General features: G+C 47.2%; 1 protein-coding gene and 1 long non-coding RNA gene across 4 annotated transcripts; one reads left to right on the top strand and one right to left on the bottom strand.

Annotated features, from left to right (window-relative positions):
- The first annotated feature begins 7,136 nt into the window (after nucleotides 1–7,136).
- Nucleotides 7,137–14,512, top strand: LOC146253975 (pyruvate dehydrogenase (acetyl-transferring) kinase isozyme 2, mitochondrial-like). The gene is made up of 11 exons (XM_084678431.1): nucleotides 7,137–7,366; nucleotides 8,064–8,205; nucleotides 9,465–9,536; nucleotides 9,620–9,804; nucleotides 10,673–10,762; nucleotides 10,924–11,001; nucleotides 11,243–11,319; nucleotides 11,426–11,524; nucleotides 12,203–12,313; nucleotides 12,514–12,627; nucleotides 12,949–14,512. Exons 1-11 carry the CDS (start codon nucleotides 7,249–7,251, stop codon nucleotides 13,090–13,092), a joined length of 1,230 nt encoding a protein of 409 aa, XP_084534557.1. The 5' UTR covers nucleotides 7,137–7,248; the 3' UTR covers nucleotides 13,093–14,512.
- Nucleotides 13,717–18,419, bottom strand: LOC146253974 (uncharacterized). Of its 3 annotated transcripts, XR_014731860.1 has the most exons (4): nucleotides 17,436–18,419; nucleotides 17,155–17,278; nucleotides 16,346–17,068; nucleotides 13,717–16,163 (listed from the first exon to the last, which is right to left on the bottom strand). It is a non-coding gene; the product is annotated as an uncharacterized LOC146253974 (long non-coding RNA). The 3 variants fall into 3 exon arrangements; XR_014731859.1 differs by having other exon boundaries at nucleotides 13,717–17,068; nucleotides 17,389–18,419; XR_014731858.1 differs by having other exon boundaries at nucleotides 13,717–17,068.
- Between the last annotated feature and the right edge of the window lie 629 nt (nucleotides 18,420–19,048).

Below are 19,048 nucleotides of genomic sequence, written 5' to 3'. Positions count from 1 at the left end.
GGGTGACTGTCTCTACTGGTCAGTCCATCTGCCACGTCCTTCCTGCCCACTGCTCATTGGCTGTTGCCATGGTGACGGGGGAGCATCTTTGTGTAGTGTGCCGGCCCGGCAGGCAGGTTTTTAGATGACCGTCAGAATTATCCAGAACAAAGATAATGCAGTGTTTCAGCTGGTCTGGTCTGGTTCATCCGGCCTGTGTGGAAGGTGGTAGCCCGCAGGCTACTGAATCGTCTCTGCAGCTCGTATCTCCACAATGCCCCCCCGCCCTGGGAGAGACCTCCACCAGTAGGGCTCCGCCCTCCACTTCCACAACCGCAAGAAGTCATCATGCCAACCACACGTGACCAGTCCAACACGCTCAGAAATCCACACCATTTCCCAGCCACTGAAACCTGAGGGGACGGTCAGTCTACCATTTCAGGTGGGCGGTACGATTATCTCCCGGTCCTGACCACCCACACACACCTACTCCAGGCGGACACATTGCTGTCAGCGCTAACACAATGTTTAACGAGCCAGGCATCGCCACTTCCTGCCAGAGCTGTTCTGTTTGCCATGTACGGCTTCTTCATTGTCGAGGGATTGGACGGCAGCTGGTGCGAATAGGATGATGGAGGGTCGAAGAGGACAGCTCAACTACACCACATTAATATTTAGGACCGGGATCTTTAAATCCCCATTAGAAAACAACTATCTTTTAGATAATGTTATAAAACTGATCCTGTGATGATCGTAATTGTGATCTGGACAGGATTTATTCCTGAGTTATGATGTAGGAAAGGTCGATGTTTCCTCTGTTTCGCCTAAAGACAGTTTATGTTGTGGCAAGATGGGTCAAGCGTTTGCACTTCAGTAACACCTACACAAAACCCAGACAAACCAACATGCTTTTACTCAGCACTCATTATTATCTGACAACAGCCAAACACACATCACAAATATGTGGCTGTACCAATGCAGCAGAATTGTGTCTTACTTCAGGAACACTACAGCAGTGAAATGACGAAAAGCATTCTTCAATCCTATTATTTCTGGTTGCAGAGTCTGGGGCAGCTGAGACTACGTGACATCAACTTACATCGCACACAGTCACCCGTTATTTGAACCACACCCTGAACCACAGGAAAACATTTACGATTTCTTTGTGGATCTCTGCAGCGAGTTGTCGGAGTGTTTGCCAGAGGGCATCGTGGGTAACGCAGTCCATTTCTGCTGATCGGAGGAACATTAATGTATGAATTAGCCATGTGACAATGACATATGGGCCTGTTCTAATGTGCTCTGGGCAGAACAGGCTTGGGCCTGCTGGAACTGCTTCACTGACCTCCTGAGAGCTCATAGTGGAGCACACTAGGTATGTGTGTGTGTGTGCGTGTATGTGTGTGTGTGTGTGTGTGCTGATACGATGTGCGTGTGATATGCTCATATCTTTTAATTGTGTGTGCAGTATCATCCGTCTTTGTTTAAAAGAAGCCTTCCCTGCTGTTCGTCTCACATGCTTATTTGAGGGTCTGTCTGGCATCAGTTGAGTGACTGTGAAGACTGACACGAGCATCCATTAGCATGACTCGGAGCACTCAGAGAGCACCTGGCAATTACTCAGACCAACAAATGGACAGAAATGACGAAAGAAAGCTTTAAAACGTGTTGTGTTTAACTACCAGATGGATGGATTTATATCTGTACATGCACTAGCTCTGTGGGGGGGGGGGGGACTGAGGGGGGCAATACTGAGGGGGCAATACTGAGGGGGCAATACTGAGGGGGCAATACTGAGGGGGGCAATACTGAGGGGGGCAAGGGAAAACAAAGATGGAGATGAGAAAGAAAAGGGGGGTGAGGGAGCATGATAGAGAGAAGCAGAGAGTAACAGACAGAGACAGAGAGAGAAAGAGAGAGGGAGTGATAGAGAGAGAGGGGAAGAGAGAGTAGCAGAGAGAGAGTAAGAGAGAGGGGAGAGGGAAAGGGAGAGAGAGAGAGAGAGAGAGAGAGAGAGAGAGAGAGAGAGAGAGAGAGAGAGAGAGGAAGAGGAAGAGGAAGAGAAAGAGAGGAAGGCATATCCCATGTCCCAAGGGTGTCATGTGACCCACTCTACAGATTCCCTGCATGTGAGAGGCTGTTATACATCCGCGGACACAGCGGCAAAGGACACACAAACACACACACAAACATACTCACACACTCACACACACAAACACACTCACACACTCACATCCATAAACACGCACACACAAACATGCACACACAGGTTTTGTCGTTTAACTGCAAAATCGTTTAACTGGGTCCTCAGCCGTCACCATTGACCTTCACATGTAACCTGACCAGTAGAAGGTGGAGGATCTCCCCCCACAGTCTGTAAGCCCCACGCCCTGACGCAACACAAACCCATCCCTGCAAACACTCCCATTAGGGGGAACGGTTAGACCCTCCAACGACAAAATGGGAGCGTTTCTCTGACCTCAGTTGCCTGCAGCGTGGCACGATTGACCCGTGGTTAGTGTACCGTATCAAGGCCTCCTCTGCTGTGCATGTGAAGGGCTGGGAAGCGTCAGAGGAGGTGAGTTCCACCCACACCATGAGGCAGTTCTTTAGGCCTGATAAACAGTTACATAACACTGTCCAAAATCATCATCGTGACGACTGCTAGCCTTGCACGACCACTGCACACACAGCGGGTCTTTGCGGTGGAAGTCTTGAGCCGCAAACGAAATCTAGGGTGATGCAAAATGTAGGTAATAGAAGTAGGTAACTTTAATCTGTCCAACAAGGCAGTGACTAAACAGATGCCACATCAGTCATACTGTTTCATCCTAATCTGGGCCAAACTGGATGCTCGATCCTGGTTCTTTCCTCAGGCCCCCCCACCGGAGATGAGCTGGGTGTGGACACAGCCTGCTGCTGTCCTCTCCCGTGTCTGGTTCAACCGGTCGATTAATGGCCGGTCTATTACTCACGGTCGCCAGCAAGATTCGCTCTGCTGCTTGGTACAGAGGAATCCATTTATCTGATTCAACTGAATCAGCCTGTTTTCTAATTAGTTCAGGTAAGCGAGGCTGGTTCACGTTACAGATGGTTTTGGTGTCAGGTTATTGAAACAATTTTTTGGCCACTACAGTAACTTAGTTTATAGGATGGTTGTCTAGAAAACCCATTTGCATCTTCTGCTAAAATACATGAATAGTTTTTTTATGAATCAATTTTCTGTTGGCTAAATGCGTAATACAGGTGGCTAAAATTTGTTCAAGTGATATCTAGAGAACATCAGCTTTCAGAACCATCGGAATGTGGACGGCACAAGTTCGACAAAAGCCATTATGAGGCCAGCAAGGTTGCTGTCCAGTGCTGTGGTGCTGATCTCAAACGTTACAACACTCCGGTTCGGTATACCGTATCAGAATCAGAATGGGCTTTATTCATCATGTTAGTTCACACAAACAAGGAATTTTCAGTGGCAGGAACCTGCTACATGCTATATACTATAGCATGCCACTAGTAAACAAGAGAATGCGTAGCTTCCACCATCCACGCCACTGAACAATCATGGGACTTGTGTGTCTACCCGACGAGAACAAACACAGCTCATCAAGTGTCTTGCGGTAAAGACTATCCGACCGCTCGTTTGTTGCTGTGATTTGATCTCACTTGTAATGTAACCTGTACGAGATGGCTGGAGAGCGAGTACGCCCCCGTTTCGTGCTCTGTTGCTCTCAACCAAAACATTGAGTTTAGCACCTTTCGCCAAAACCTTAGATACCTCGCTGCTTTAAATCATAAACCTGATACTGAACAATCCTGCCGCGGCAAATGAATACCAATCACTGTCATACACGAATATATGAACAAAGCTACTTACGATCCTTCCCGGGGAGATGGGAGAAAGCCATTGTGGGAAAGGGGGTCATCGCCATTCGTTTGCGGCTGACATCAGCAGTGGTTGGGTTGTGAATGCTGTCGCTAGCTACGCCCCCCCCCCCCCCCCCCCCCAACCCGTCTACCATCTCCGTTGTCTGATGTGCAGAGAAGGTTTTTTTCAAGAGGATGGAGGAAAAGGCAAGGGGCTGGATCGGGAACAGCGAAAAGCACCACTACGAAGCCTAAAGCCAAGAGTCCGTTTTGAAAGAAGAAAAAAGAGAGACAAATGTATGACATGTCCTGATCGTTTTGTTGGTGCTAACGTGTTACGTGGACATAACTCACCTTGTGGATTGTTTAGCCTCCTGGCTTGTTGCATAACTGCCAGCATCAGCACAAGAAATACACCTCTACCCCTCTGACACAGAAAGGGATGACGTCAAATCGCAATTAAATTATTGTATAAATAGATTGAGGATTCATTTAATCTCAATTATGGAAGAGAGCAGCATTCACTGCCCGAGCCCAGCTGTGCCACGAGCTTCGCTCTATATTGTTGAGGTAATTTACTGTGTTATCTGTTTCATATTCATGGGATTATCAATAGGGACGAGCTTCGTTTGGTTTTGAGTCAAGAAATGATTATCCACAATCTTGCTTCCCTGATCCATGATCCAAGATGGTAATTGTTCGATAAAACATGTCGAATCATGTTCAAGGGAGTTCAGAATGGGTTGTAAAACTGTAACATTGTTAGATACAAATAGGTTACAGAATCCTAACCTTCACCCTTTTAACTCTTCTCTCTCTCTCTCTCTTTCTCTTCTCACTATCTCTTCCCATCACAGTTTTCAATCTCTGCAGCAGGACTAAAATATGCCACTTATGCTTCCAGAGCCTGAAAGTCTTAATTTGGATCTGGAGGAGTTTCCAACCAGGTCAGCCGTGTTTACAGAGAGCCAGCTGGGCTCCTGGTCTGGGGCTGTGGACCAACTGCACTGACCACTGAGACCTGTAGGGGGAGACATTGTAACATAACTGCAGCATGTGAGAAGCGTTTCGACAGGCTGAGTAGCGAAGCAAGAGTCCGGCAAACTGTCGGCTACATAGTGAAGAGTTGACAGAGTGTGAACTTGACAGCAGAGGGCGATCTTCCTCCATTCTTTTTGACATTATACAACATCATCTTGTGTACTCTAATGACTGAGCTGGACATAACACCTGGGTTGTTTTTCAACTACCCTTGGTTTACTGACTGGTTGGTTTACTGACTGGTTGGTTGACTGACTGACTGGACTCAAAACATCTGTTGTCAAGCTGTGAATAGTTTGTTTCAGGGCAAAAGGAGATTGGAGCGCAATCGCTGGTGTAGGAAGGTCATCCGTGAGTGCAGCCAATCACGTGAACAGAAGACTGTCGTATACCATAGTCTGATTTCAGACCACCTAATAAAGTCCCTCCATGATATTCTAACCAAGGACATGATTTGTAATATTGCTAATGTGTAATATTATGGTTTGTGTGTCTCAATGTATCGCTTCAAACGTATTGAGACAAACAAATGCATACACACACAAGCGCGCACAGACACGAGACACACGCTCACTCATGCACAGGAAACAGAACATCACAGTGTGGGCTGCCTAACATGGGCCTCCAATGTGACTGATATCCAGTTGAGCACAACAGGTCCACAGCATGTAAACAGGCTAAATTAAGCTCTGGGCAAGATCAATGTGGGAATGTGAGAATCCCGGGGGTCTCTTTCCATGAACGTGCTACCCCAGGTCAAGGGAGTTCAACTTTACTAGGAACTAAAGCCAATCTCAACTGCCTTTCTCAAACAAGATATGGTTTCACTGCACACGGCATAGAATCACCCGGCACGGTGTCACGTCCTAGCTTGTCATCGGGCATTTGCTGTCAGTGCATTTCAACATGCTGACAAAAGATGGAGAACAGGCAAACCTTATTGCGAGATTCGAAGCAATAACTGAGAATCACCCGGCTATTCAGATCTGGTGTGTGTCATCTTCTGGATCAACAAGTCCTCCGATGCTCATTGGCCCGGAAAAGCGGCGGCCATTGACCAATTAGCGGAACGTTGACTCGGCTGGTCTGTCTGAGGACGCGAAGGCGGATCCGCTGTTCCAAGATCTCTGATGTAATCAAATCACAAAGCTATCCCCCCCACCCTCTAATATCATGATGGTGAAATCAGTCAATGATTATGTGTTCTTGAAGCACTACATTGCTGGGTCACTGCTCGGAAGGCTAACTGGACACAGCTAGCATGTTTATAGTGCACTGCTCTCCCTGAACAAGCACTGTCTCTCATCTGCCAAGCCAATATTCTGGGCCACATCTAAAAGGTTCAGCATGAAGTAGGCAGCACAAAACTTTCTGACCTGGTCTACAATCTTCTCTGTCATAGAACATACATACATACACACATACACATACACACACATAAACACATAAACACTTGAATTGATCAGCCTGGAGTATTCCATTTGAGGTTGTTTGTTCACTACTATTAATAGATGCCATCCTTGCTCTCTCTCTCTCTCTCTCTCTCTCTCCTGTGCTGTGATGTGATCCCGGTCTTGTTGTTGGAAACACAGTGGCCTCTCTCTCCTGTGCTTGATCCCGAGTTTGTTTTGGAGTTGGAGGTATGTCTGTGTTACTAAGCCCTGGTCAGGATCTTAACAGACTCCTAAATGTTTAGGTTCTGCCAAGCAAAACAACTTTCTCCGTATGCTGTTGACCAAACTCTTAAAGTAATATTCTAGTTTGCCTCTGGACTTCCATGATCCCTGACTGAATGCATTTATTAATGGTCTGTCTGATAGAGGCTATCGTGATGCTCACGTCGTTGGTCTACTGGTGTGTAGTGCTGATTCCATCGCTGAAGACACAGTTGTGGGTCATTATTGTGTGCGTGATACTTTTCAGACCTATTTTAGGACTTCCATTCAAAGACATTTAGCCAAATTCAAAACTCCCACTCTGTCAAGACACCTTTCTCAAAATGGTGCCAAGATTTTGCAAATAACACAATAAATTGCACTCTATAATGAGGCTGTCCATTCATGTCGGCAAGGACATCTCAGATTTCAGAGGCGTCACGCGTTGCAGTCAACAAATTGCTTGTTGACAGTATCTTGTTTGGAGTGTTTCCAAGATTTACCCACCACGCAATCCTATTGGCCAGTTTCTCCGCAACGGGCCGCCCCATTGGCTAGAGAAGTATACTTCTAGACTTCACCGACCATCGGAATCTCCAGAAATCAAATATTGGTAGCTGTACGATTACTAAGGCGAACAGATATCGAGCTCGAAAAGGAATTGTGTTTTATTTTGCACGGAGAATTGGAAATTCCCTTCACTTGCAAAATGAAGTTTGTCAGGTTTCTTATGAAGAACGCTGCGTTGGCTAATGTGCCAAAGCACATTGACCATTTCTCCAAATTCTCCCCATCGCCTCTGTCAATGAAGCAGTTTTTGGATTTCGGTGAGTAGAATATAATCTTCTCATTTGGTAAATAATAATTGAAGGAATGCTTATTTGCACAACTGATTTGATATGGGTATAACATATTTAACGTTTTCATTTATCTGCAATTTTGTGGCGCACTGAGGTGAAATTTATATGAAATATGCTACACTTGCAGAATATCAATCAAGCTTTTCTTGTAATGCCTGGACACGATTTTAATACATGGCAGCCACTAATATGTAGATGATATAAGTACATTCTTATGACATCTTACAACGCACATATCGGATGTTTCTGAAGCTGTAGGGATGTGGTTACGTTTCTCATTATGTGAGCACAGCGCACCACAGGGTCATATGGAACTTGTTTACCATCAAGAGGAACATGATTCTTGCGTAACTTCTGTTAAAATAATGCGCATATTTATCTCCTCCATCTAAGGCCATGTAAAGTAATTGATGTTGACAGCAGTAATTATCCTATACACGATTGAATATGCATGATTACTTATGAATACTAGCACGAATATGTTATTTGTCCACTTACCTGTAGCACATTGCATGTGCAGGCCTACATGCATCACTCTACTTCAAACAGAGGCATCTAATGTAGGCTTAAGACACATGGACAAAAAGCCAGGAGTTTAATATTAATTATTTGTAGGTTACCAATGCATAAATACAGTTATTAACCTATTCTACACCATCTCCAGGTTCCACTAACGCCTGTGAGAAGACCTCGTTTGCCTTCCTTCGTCAAGAGCTCCCTGTCCGGTTGTCAAACATCATGAAGGAGATTAACCTTCTACCTGATCGCTTGCTAACCACACCGTCTGTACAACTGGTCCAGAGCTGGTAAGCGCAAACTTTAACAACTTGAACTTGAACTCTTGCGTGTATGTATCGCAATTTGTGCCTGTGTCAGGAAGTTTCATTTCGTTTTCATAAGCTGTAAATATTTTTGGAAACGTTATCTCAAACGTGTTTATGATTTGGAGAGTCAGTGCCAGCTTCGTTACAATAGCAGAGCCTAAATGGTTTATACAACAGTCCTCCCCCCCCCCTCACCCGCAGGTCAACGGCATAGTTCTCTGGCATGGTTATTACAGCACCACGCAGTGAACTTTGTCCCAGTTCTCTCCCCTTGTTGTTGTACAGTGCCACGCTCTGCAATCGCGTCCAAGATGTGAACGTACATAGTGTACTCTGCTGCTCTAGCGTCAAACTCAGCTTTTTTCGAAAGGATGTACAAATGTGGTAGATTTTGTATTATACGAACACAGTTTTTGTGAGATAAGATTTCGCTGTCGCTGTTTCAAAACATTTTCCAATTAGATTGATGAAACAACACATTAAAAGCATTTTAACTGTATGTACAGTACGTGCACGTGCAGGTACAGTTTCACGAGCTATGTGCCCACGCTGTTAGGGAGGCAGTTACACATCTGTTTGCGGCTGCATAGGAACATGGTGTTCCTAAAAAGCAACTGTTATTTAAGAATAGGAAATAAATACATTAGACATACTCTCTCATTGGATTTCAGATACATTTCCATTTGGCTAAGCAAATGTCAAATGTCAAATACTGACATATCAGTATCCATCTACAAATATCTTTGTATCCTACCCTTACATGATACATGATCTGTTTTCAATATACTCCTGAACCGTTTCACTTGTGGAGGAAGGAGGGGTGGGGGAGGGGCTAACATGTTATTGGCACACTGCCCTCTGATTGGTCAAGAGGAGGGGCTAGGGTTTAGTGTAACTGTCTGAGATGGGAGAAAAGCTGTTTGTTCAGAGTCAGGTGTGAGCCAAGCCCATAGAGAAAACAACAGTTGTGTACTGGAGACGTTCAAAATGAAGGTATCTGGAGGGAATGTGAAAGCATACGTACTGAAGGCCACCTGAGGTTTCCTAAAGCTCTGGGCTAATTGAAAGTAACAAGCCTCATGTGCTCTTGGGAGAACTTGATTAGGCTCTTACATGTTAATGAGTGAGGCCCTTTCTTCGATTAGCACAGGTCCTGGTCCTTGGTATCGATCCAGGAACATTCTGATTACAAGCCCAACTCCCTCACCGCTCAGCCATCTGACCCTCTGTTTTTCTTGTAGGTACATCCAGAGTCTCATGGAGATCCTGGACTTCCTAGACAAGAGCCCCGACGACCACCGCGCCTTAGAAACGTGAGTTTCCTCCTGTTAACGCTCAATCCCTCAATGCTCATTGGCCGACGGACAAGGAGGCTAACAGCAGGGTCCCTCTGTAGGTTCGTGGAGACCTTGGAGACCATCCGGAACAGACACAACGACGTGGTGCCCACCATGGCCCAGGGCATCATCGAGTACAAAGACGCCTTCGGACAGGACCCGGTCACCAGCCAGAACATTCAGTACTTCCTGGACCGCTTCTACATGAGCCGCATCTCCATACGCATGCTCATCAACCAGCACTGTAAGCCCCGCCCCCTTCCCCGCACTCGCCAAATCACAGGACAGCCGAGGCTGGCAGAATAGGAACACCCCCTGGGGAGAGGGACAAAAGTTGTTTTTATTTCCGCCATCCTGAAACACAGTGACACGATTGAATTCAGAGCGAGCTTGCCAGGTCGGTTGGTGGTTTGAATGGAACTGGTTGTGCCTTAAGAACTGTTAATGAACCAGTAATGCTTTAAGACAAAGACGGGTTACGCCTTCCGACAGGCTCAAATCAATCTGCCGTTGATCGCTCGCAATACAAGGGAATGAGCCTTGTGCTACCATGGAAGCATTCAGCCCATCCATTCCACCCTGGCCATGAGGGAGGGATTTACAGCTGAGATTAATGTTGACGCCGTAACTTTGACAACCATCCAAGTGTTGGTTTAATTGGGTGAGCTGCAGGCTTGGTGCCCACCGTACACCTGGCACCAGTTATTTCAAGGGTTGGCACGGAAGCATTGGCACACATATTTGAAACGCGCTGATGTAGACTCTTTCAACCGTCTCAGAGTGGGGAGTGAGGGCAATAGAAAGAGAGAGACTTCAGTATCCTAGTGCCCTAACCTCGGTCTCCCACAGTAGGACCACAAGAGCAGGGTCTGGGTAAGCTTGTAAACAGATACAGGGCTGACAGGACTGGTTCTTGTAGTGAGTGAGTGTTTACTGGCCTTGGTGTGGCTCAGATAACCAGGTCTTTACAGTGGAAAGTCCACCACAGCACTGCCTGGCTGCCCCTTGTGAATGTCCCCGACTTGATCGGTCAATCATTCACCTGCACTGGCTGCAGCCTGTCCACCACATCTAACTCTCTCTCCCTCCCTCCCTCCCCATGCCTCCTGCAGCTCTCATTTTCGACGGGAACACCAACCCAGCTCACCCCAACACCATAGGCTGCATCGACTCCCAGTGTGATGTCACAGAGGTTGTCCGAGGTAAGCAGAGCACAGCAGCCCTGCTGGAGACCGGCCCAGCTGGAGGTCCACTGGCTGAATCTGTTTTGAATAAACACAATCTGTTGTTTCCTAACCTGTCTTCTTGCTTCTCCCTCCACCCCTCTCTCTCCCCCTATCTCTCCCCCTCTCCCTCCCTCCAGACGCCTATGAGAGTGCTAAGATGCTGTGTGAGCAGTATTACCTAGGCGCACCAGAGCTGGATTTGACGGAGGTCAACGGTAAGACACCTCCCTTCCTCACACACACACACACACACACATACACACACAAGCACACATACTTCCCAAAGCCAAGCCAAAGCACAACCACCGAGACGAGCCTTGTTTATCAGTGTTTCACATTCCCCTTGACTGTCTGCACACAAGTGACAAAACAAGGTCTATCAAGGTATCAGCAGCAATAAGCACTGGTTCCAAAACACTCTCAGTGTGTTCATCCTTTCCTGTTGTTCCTTTCCAGCCAACTGTCTCAGAGAACCCATCCAGATCTCCTACATCCCCTCCCATCTCTACCACATGCTGTTCGAGCTCTTCAAGGTGAGGCGTCTCGATGTATGAGCGATAGTCAGGCGCGCTAAACGACTTTTGGTCATTCGACCAAAAAACCCTAACGCTCTCTTTTTCCTTCCCTAACCTCCCGAAGAATGCCATGAGAGCCACCGTTGAGAACCACGAAGCCCACGGCTCTCTCCCCGCCATCCGAGTCATGGTCACCCTTGGCGGAGAGGACCTGACAATCAAGGTGAGTGACGTCACATCGCCATGGAGATCTTGCAATCAGTGACCTGGTTACGAGGGACCGCCCTGGACATAGTGCACATTGGCTTCTATCTGAGAACCTTATGACAGCAAACTAAAAATAGAACCGCCAAATCTAATCTCAAACATCGTGTTGGTGTTCATTTACTAAAAGACTCCTTGTATGTGACTGTTATTTCGGTTACGTATAGGTAACTGAGTAAATCCTTGAACTATGAGTTAGTAGTTTGTAAAAGATGGCTTTGTATGCAACACAACCATATTTAGAAAGGATCAACTCAGCCCACTGTTGGTTAATACAGTTCACCTCTCCCGCAGTTGGAACGGCAGGGGTAGAGTATGAGGTCTTAACAGCATCAGAGCAGGACTATTGAGGAAGGACACTAATGACTGTTATGAATGGGCAGGGCTCAAGCACATTCTAATCCATCACTCCAGGGTTAAGCCTGGTCAAGTTCTCTGTGCTGTGATTCATCTTAACAACCCCTGAATGTTCCCCTTCAACTCTGACCCACATTGTGATCCCTGTGTGACATCACAATCAGGATCAGGTCTTACATCTCTCTCTCTCCCCCTCTCTCCCCCCTTCCCCCCCTCTCTCTCTCTCTCTCTCTCTCTCTCTCTCTCTCTCTCTCTCTCTCTCTCTCTCTCTCTCTCTCAGATGAGTGACAGAGGTGGTGGAGTTCCCTTCCGGAAGATCGATAGGCTCTTCAGCTACATGTACTCCACTGCTCCCAGGCCCAACTTTGGGGACCACCAGAGAGCCCCACTGGTAAGACACATACACCAACGCACACTTCATACTCTTAGTGTGACATCACACAAAGCGTCACCTTAGATCTGGCTTGTCTTTCTCTGTTTTTGTACTCGGACGCAATCCGCGCGTCCACCAACTCATGTCATAGCTGGGTCAGTCTCAGAACGGTCCATGTTGACGTTAGCCCTAACCCCCTCCTCCGCCTCTTCCTCCAGGCTGGTTTCGGCTACGGTCTCCCCATCTCGCGCCTGTACGCTCGCTACTTCCAGGGCGACCTCCAGCTCTTCTCCATGGAGGGCCACGGCACAGACGCAGTCGTCCACATGAAGGTAGGAGGCCGCACGGCGCGTCCACACCGCTCACACGGCCAAAGCTGATCTCCCCATGGCTCCTCCCACGCACAGCAAGGCTGCTTACACAAGACCACACCCTGACCATTCACCTGCTCCAGTAGAGGAATCAGTCAACTTTGGACTCTTGACACTACACGAATACACAATACAAAAACACACACACACACACGACCTCCCCGCACTTTGCTTCAATGACCATGTGATAACTCTGTCGTACTACGTGAAATAACGTTGTATGTCATTCAAGGTCATGGCGCTTATCGCTAACCCTGCCGCCCCCTTGCTTTTGTCACCCAGGCCTTGTCGACAGACTCCGTAGAGAGGCTTCCAGTGTTCAACCAAACGGCGCTGCGCCACTACAAGGTGAACCTGGAGGCCGACGACTGGTGCGTCCCCAGCAAGGAGCCTCTAAACCTCGCCGTCTACCGGGCCTCCAAGTGAGGCTGCGGCCTCACACAACCCCGACCAAGAGGCCCGGCTCCCGCTGGGCACGATGGGACCATTATGCTGAGGCGGCGCTGGGAGTGAACGCCACGAATCGTGACCAATCCTGGAGGAAGTCGAGATGTGATGAAAGACCCCTCCCCCCTTGATTGGACAGCTTTAGCCCCCGTGAACAGTCATGGTTTCCTGTTTCAGGGAATCTCGCTTTCTTGTCGTTGATTTGTGTGCCTGTAAAGGGAGGTTGAAAGATGTAGCCAGTACCTTAGAAGGCCATTGTCCAAAGTGACATTAGAGTCAACCCTAGCAAGTTCAAATGTGAGGCATATTGTGGGCAGTAGGATGAGGGTAGTCCACCCAGGCCAAGACCCAGAGTAGGAGCTTCATAGCCCAGATAGAGAGGCTGGAGGTGGGCTGGGAGGCGTGGTAGACCCAGGAATAAGTCATGATCCTGGGGAGATGGATGGTCAGAGACATGGGAATGTATGAAGTGCTTTCGTTTTGGATGGAAAAAAGATAGACAGTGCCCAAGTTTGGAGGTTTGAAATGCAGTCCAGTCGAGAGATGGTTTTACCCTATCCACATTTTCAAAGCTCAGACTATTTGAGTGCTTATCAGAGTAGGAACAAAACGACTCCTACGTGCAATGTGGAATGAAGTGAGCGGTTATCAGTGTTTGTGACAAACAGCCCCTGACTCAGTCAGAGCAGATATGACAGGCTGTGACCTTTCATTAGGATGGACCTTTTACAAGGTAACCAACGATCAAAGGGTCTCCTGTTAGTTGAACAGTTTCAGTAAGTTTAAAATGGCCCACATTTCAAGTCAGCTGTAGTACTTAGAGCTTGTTAAGTGCCAATGCATGAAGACTAAAGATTGTACACAAATACTGTATAAGCCTATTGTGATTTTGTCAGGAAATATAAAACATTTCCTTAACGGACCTATTTTGGCGTGATATGGTCAGTGGTACAATATCTATGCAACTTATTTCCTTTGCTTGATAAAGAACCTGTATTGCATAAGAGACAGTTGAGAATGTATTATTTGATGTGTTTGGGATATAATTCCATGCCTTTGTGGTAACAGGCAGTGTTTTTCGTGATGCCTGCTCTATAAGAGTTAGTTACTGGTGCCTCTGCAGCAACGGTTTGTCCTGTTTGTTTGGACATAGAACACAAAATGGCACCATGTGATCTGTGATGCAAACATAGTGTATTGTGTGTGTTTATGTGTGTATATACGTGCCTTGTTGGAATTGACCTAGAAACTGTGTTTCTATCAAATGCCAAGTAGCCTATTTTGGGGGTTTATTTTGGTTCTACTAAACTTGAGTGGAAAGAAATGTATATTTGGAAGGTGTTCTATTTTTTTAAATAAAGAAAGTTAATTCAAAATAAACCATGTTGGATATAAAATACTTTATGTTGTCTTGATTTGACAGAGTTCTGGTCTCGGTTAAACTGTCAGTGTCAATGGTTAACCGCCAGTCCTGTGTGCTGTTTTCAGTACCAGTATAAGTTAAGGGGAGTCCCAAGTCGACGCTACCATGCTGTTCCGCTGACTCAGGTTCAGTGTCAGCATTCTCTCTCCTCAGTCACCACGAGCAGGAAGGCCGAGCGAGCTGTTCCTGGGTCAGCAGACGGCAGGCCCTTTCTAGCAGAGAAGCCGTGGATGTTTGTGTGAGTCATCGTACTGTATCCGTGTGCGATGAGGGAGAAAGGGGGTGGAGACCCTGCCCGGGGAAGCAATCAATCTGTGCTGCTGTCAGGCTGAAGCCACCAGCCAATCACAGGGACACAGACAGTACAGTTACATAACTGTCTTTGCGAAGGAGAAAAACAAGGGTGGAGAATGGTTCAGGCCATGCAGTAATAGCAGAGATAAAGAGAAGTCAATGAGGGTGCTGTTTTAGTGGTTGGACATAGATAGTTGCACATGGGGAGATGTAATACTTAATCCGACTTTACTCAGGGGTTAAATGCTAGTTTGGATATTGGTTTGATTCATTAATCCGACATATTACAGTAGTAGCAGTGAAAATGTGGTTTTGCTTGGTGCTGTTTGTTGCTGTCTGATGATTTGGGTACACCAGTTGGTAACTCCTTAGTTTCATAAACTTTTGATTGGTTGGTGTTTATAACCATCACTTATTTACTTCTTGGATGGCATATTCCTGAAACAGTGTTTGTCTGTCTGTATGTATGTGTGGGAACCTCACATACATACAGAGAGAGAGAGAGAGAGAGAGAGAGAGAGAGAGAGAGAGAGAGAGAGTTTGTATCTGTCATTGTGTTGGTTGCTCCTAATGCCAATTTACACAGTGTGTAAATACATAAATGAAAGAAAGTGCAACCCTTATAGTTAATATCAGATTATTGATAAGACAAGCCACCATGGGTTCTCAAAAACATATACTCCAAGTCTATAAAACAATATTTCATGCCATAATCAACACACACCTAAAACACAAAGATCTCTCCTCGTGTAAACTCACCACAGTCTAGTGTTTGTCAGGATATACTTATGGACATAATGGGGACTTTGGCTTCCATAAAGGGATGTGTGGGTGGGTGTGTGTGGGTGTGTGGACTGTGGCTGCCATGCTGTGTTTGTGTGTGTGTGTGTGTGGACTGTGGCTGCCATGCTGTGTGTGTGTGTGTGTGGACTGTGGCTGCCATGCTGTGTGTGTGTGTGTGTGTGTGGACTGTGGCTGCCATGCTGTGTGTGTGTGCTCAGAAAGGGACTTTAGCAGAGCAAAACGCTGCAAAACATCCCCCAGCTCTCGTTCCCGCCTCACCCCCCTCAGAGAGAAGGGGGGGGGGGAGTGCAGGAATACAGCACACAGACAGGCAGAGCAGCGATGACACACAGGGAGTCTGACTGAGGGTGGAGGTAAGAGGTGGAGGGCAGGATGTGTTCCTGCCCCCCACCAGAAGGTCAGACCAACAGGCACAACAGGTTCGTTTCCCAGGTCCTGGATCAGCACTGCCATGACTTGGTGCCTCGCAGGCCTCTCTCATGTCTGGAAACCTCCCACCCCCTCCCTCACTGGGATCCACTCCTATTTCCTAAAACATGGGGATGATTCACTTCTGAAGCAGCGTAACCAAAGAAAATCCAAATGTTTTTTGTGTGTTTTTTTGTTGTTGTTGCTACAGACAGTTCTACAGCAACCAAAGTGGTAGACACTCGCGTCCGTCCCGTTCCGTGGCACGGTTGGAGACTTGAGGCATAATGAGGTGTCACTTACACAGGTGAGGTGTCGCTGGCACACGTTGTCAAGGATACAGCAAGCAATGTCCCTGGGTGTCGAGTGTTGATGTCACGGTGCCTGGTCGAAGTGCTGAGCTTGCAAACTAATCAGGGATGATTGGTCTGTCCGAGCAGGTTCCCTGAATGACAAAATGAAAATCAGCAATTGTTGCCCAAGAAGGTTTTTCAAGGAATCTGCTTTGGTCTGATGATGCGCAACAATACATATATAGAGCGAGGGCAAAAACAGGAGAGTATAAAAGTCCAAAAGGGCAAAATGCATCAGTGACAAATTAACAAGAGAAGATATGTGAAAGTGGTATGAGGATCAGTGTGACGAGGATAACGGGATGGATGTGTGTGTAGGAGTGTGTTCCCAGTTGGTTGCTCTGCCAGTGTATGAATGTGACCCTGTTTGGTGTTGCTGCAACAGCTGAAGGTATCTTATCACCAAACCACACCATGTAAACCCAAGGTTTGCCCTACATTTGATACTGTTTATAGCAGCGTAACACATGTGCACAATGTAAATACCATTTGTTTTCAGGTTGACAGATGACTGAATTCACATATAAAATTGTTCATTGAAGGGATAATATGAATGTTTGGTTATCAGGTATGTGGTTCTGTGGTATCAGCAAAGTTCATCAAACACCAGCGAAGGTCACTTTGTGTTGCTGTGTTGTTTGCCTGATCGAGGTCCTGTTTCTTGTTGAGTACCCTGAGGAAGACAACAGGTTACTATGCACCCCGGTAACTAAGGGATAGTCAGGGAGGAGGAGTGTGAGTCAACACTTTCTGTCTCACCTCTCCAGTTGTTCAGGCCACTTGACCCTAGTGCCAAAGCGTCACTGGTTCCGCTGAGACAAAGTCCAAGGTTGCTGGCATCACCAACGTCTCCGAAGAAGCAGCGTATCTGTTCACGATGAGCCTAAATACATAAACCGTTAGACTGGCCCGACCCCATTGATTTGGAGGAGTAAACAGTAAGGATTACGTCTTAGTTTGACACGGGCAAATGGCCTTATCTTATTGGTTCACCTGCTTGTGTTTTTCAAAAGATATTCTGGGGGCAGTTTCGGACCCACCTAACTCTCGTTCCTGCTAGCGTCTTCGCCGGCTACTTTTGTTGACGCTCGATGCTTCGTGTTACGGCACAAACATGGGTTTCATGTGCTGGTTTCTGGAACATCCCAGTTTTTGTTTTTTCACAGTGTTTCCTCTCAGTGCGGAGTGTACCATGTGACTTGCTGGGGCGGCATCCCTCCCTGCACAGCCCCGTAGAAGCACATGTTATCAGTGTCGGGAGGAAAGGACTGTCAGAGGGATAAACCTGTGCTGTTTGTCAGTAAACAGCCTGTGCAGTCATCCAACGCACAACGTCTGGGTGAACCTGAACTTCATTTCACCCTCGCGACAAAGTAAACATTTGTCAGACAGTGCTGCAGGCTCCTGACCTAATGTGTCCTGTGTTCCCTGAGATGTTGATTTGGCGAATGCTGCCAGAAGTTGGTCAAACAAATGAGACAGTCTGGTTTGTACGCTGCTTTAGGGAGACCAGAGCAGCCAGGTGGATTTCCCACACATTGACACCTTGGCTCACCAGTCCTAGTCAGGTCTGGATTCAACACATGCTTCTCAAGAGCGTCCAAGTAGAGTACAGGGCATCAACCGAAGTGCAGTGATGTCTTTTGGCGAAGCAGTGTGGGTGATTGTCAGCAAGTGTTTATGTTTTTCCACCTGGCCAAGTGTGGCACAGTTCACATGCTGGTTATAGCAGCGGTCAGTCCTAAACAGATCAGTCTCCTGACCTGCTTCTTGTCAAGTGGTCTGGGATTGAGTTACCGTGGTGCTGTCCACACGCCAGCGTTGACCCGCTCCTCTGTGATGTCACAGCTGTACCAGGGACTGTGTTTGTCGCAGCCCGGAATGTATTTCATGACGCAGGCACACGCTTACATCCCCCAGCCAGCTGGAAGACACAAATCGTCCAGTCATATCTGTCTGGCAGGCTGGCATAGCTCTGTAGTCAACACTTGTCAAGCGGAGGCCTTGTTTGGAGGGAGCGGAAAGTCCTAGAGATACGAGACAACAACAGAGGATGGGTCTTTGTAGCAACAGTGGGATGTCCATCGGTGAAAATTCTGTTTTCATGACGACTCCAAGCTAGGCTGTGTGTGTGGGTTCCCTGCAGCCGAGGGGTGAAGTTGTCCCGAGGGCCAACCTGCAGAGCGCAACCGCACCGGTCGAAGAAAACCACTTTCAAACTTCACTCACATTCTACCTTTGAAGCCTCGTTAAATCTCGGATCTTCATCACTGCTGAGACTGACAAGACTCTCGCTCCAGGGCCCTCTGCTAAGAGAACAGAGGTGCAGAGCAAGTGCTGGAATGACCCCGCCTGCTTCACCTGTCAGCTAGAGAGGACAGGTAGGGCTTTATGACAGGTGACGTTCGACAGTATTACTGTCCCATACAGGAGCTTAAAGTGAGGACACCTCGTGATCGTTAATATCATCATCACTCTCATAATCATCACCATTGGCATCATTGTCCAACTACGTCATCTGGTTTTGGAACTGGGTCTTATCGTGACCTCCGACCCCAGGAACGGGAGGTGGAGCCATCCCTCAGACCAACAGTGACTGTAAACAAAACAAGCTGCGCCCTAACCCTCCCACACAAGGTCCTGTGTTCTCAGA

This window comes from Hypomesus nipponensis, chromosome 17 (assembly GCF_054491055.1).
Source record: "Hypomesus nipponensis isolate SF chromosome 17, ASM5449105v1, whole genome shotgun sequence".
Classification (NCBI taxonomy): domain Eukaryota; kingdom Metazoa; phylum Chordata; class Actinopteri; order Osmeriformes; family Osmeridae; genus Hypomesus; species Hypomesus nipponensis.
This window is presented reverse-complemented; position numbering and strand designations above follow the sequence as displayed.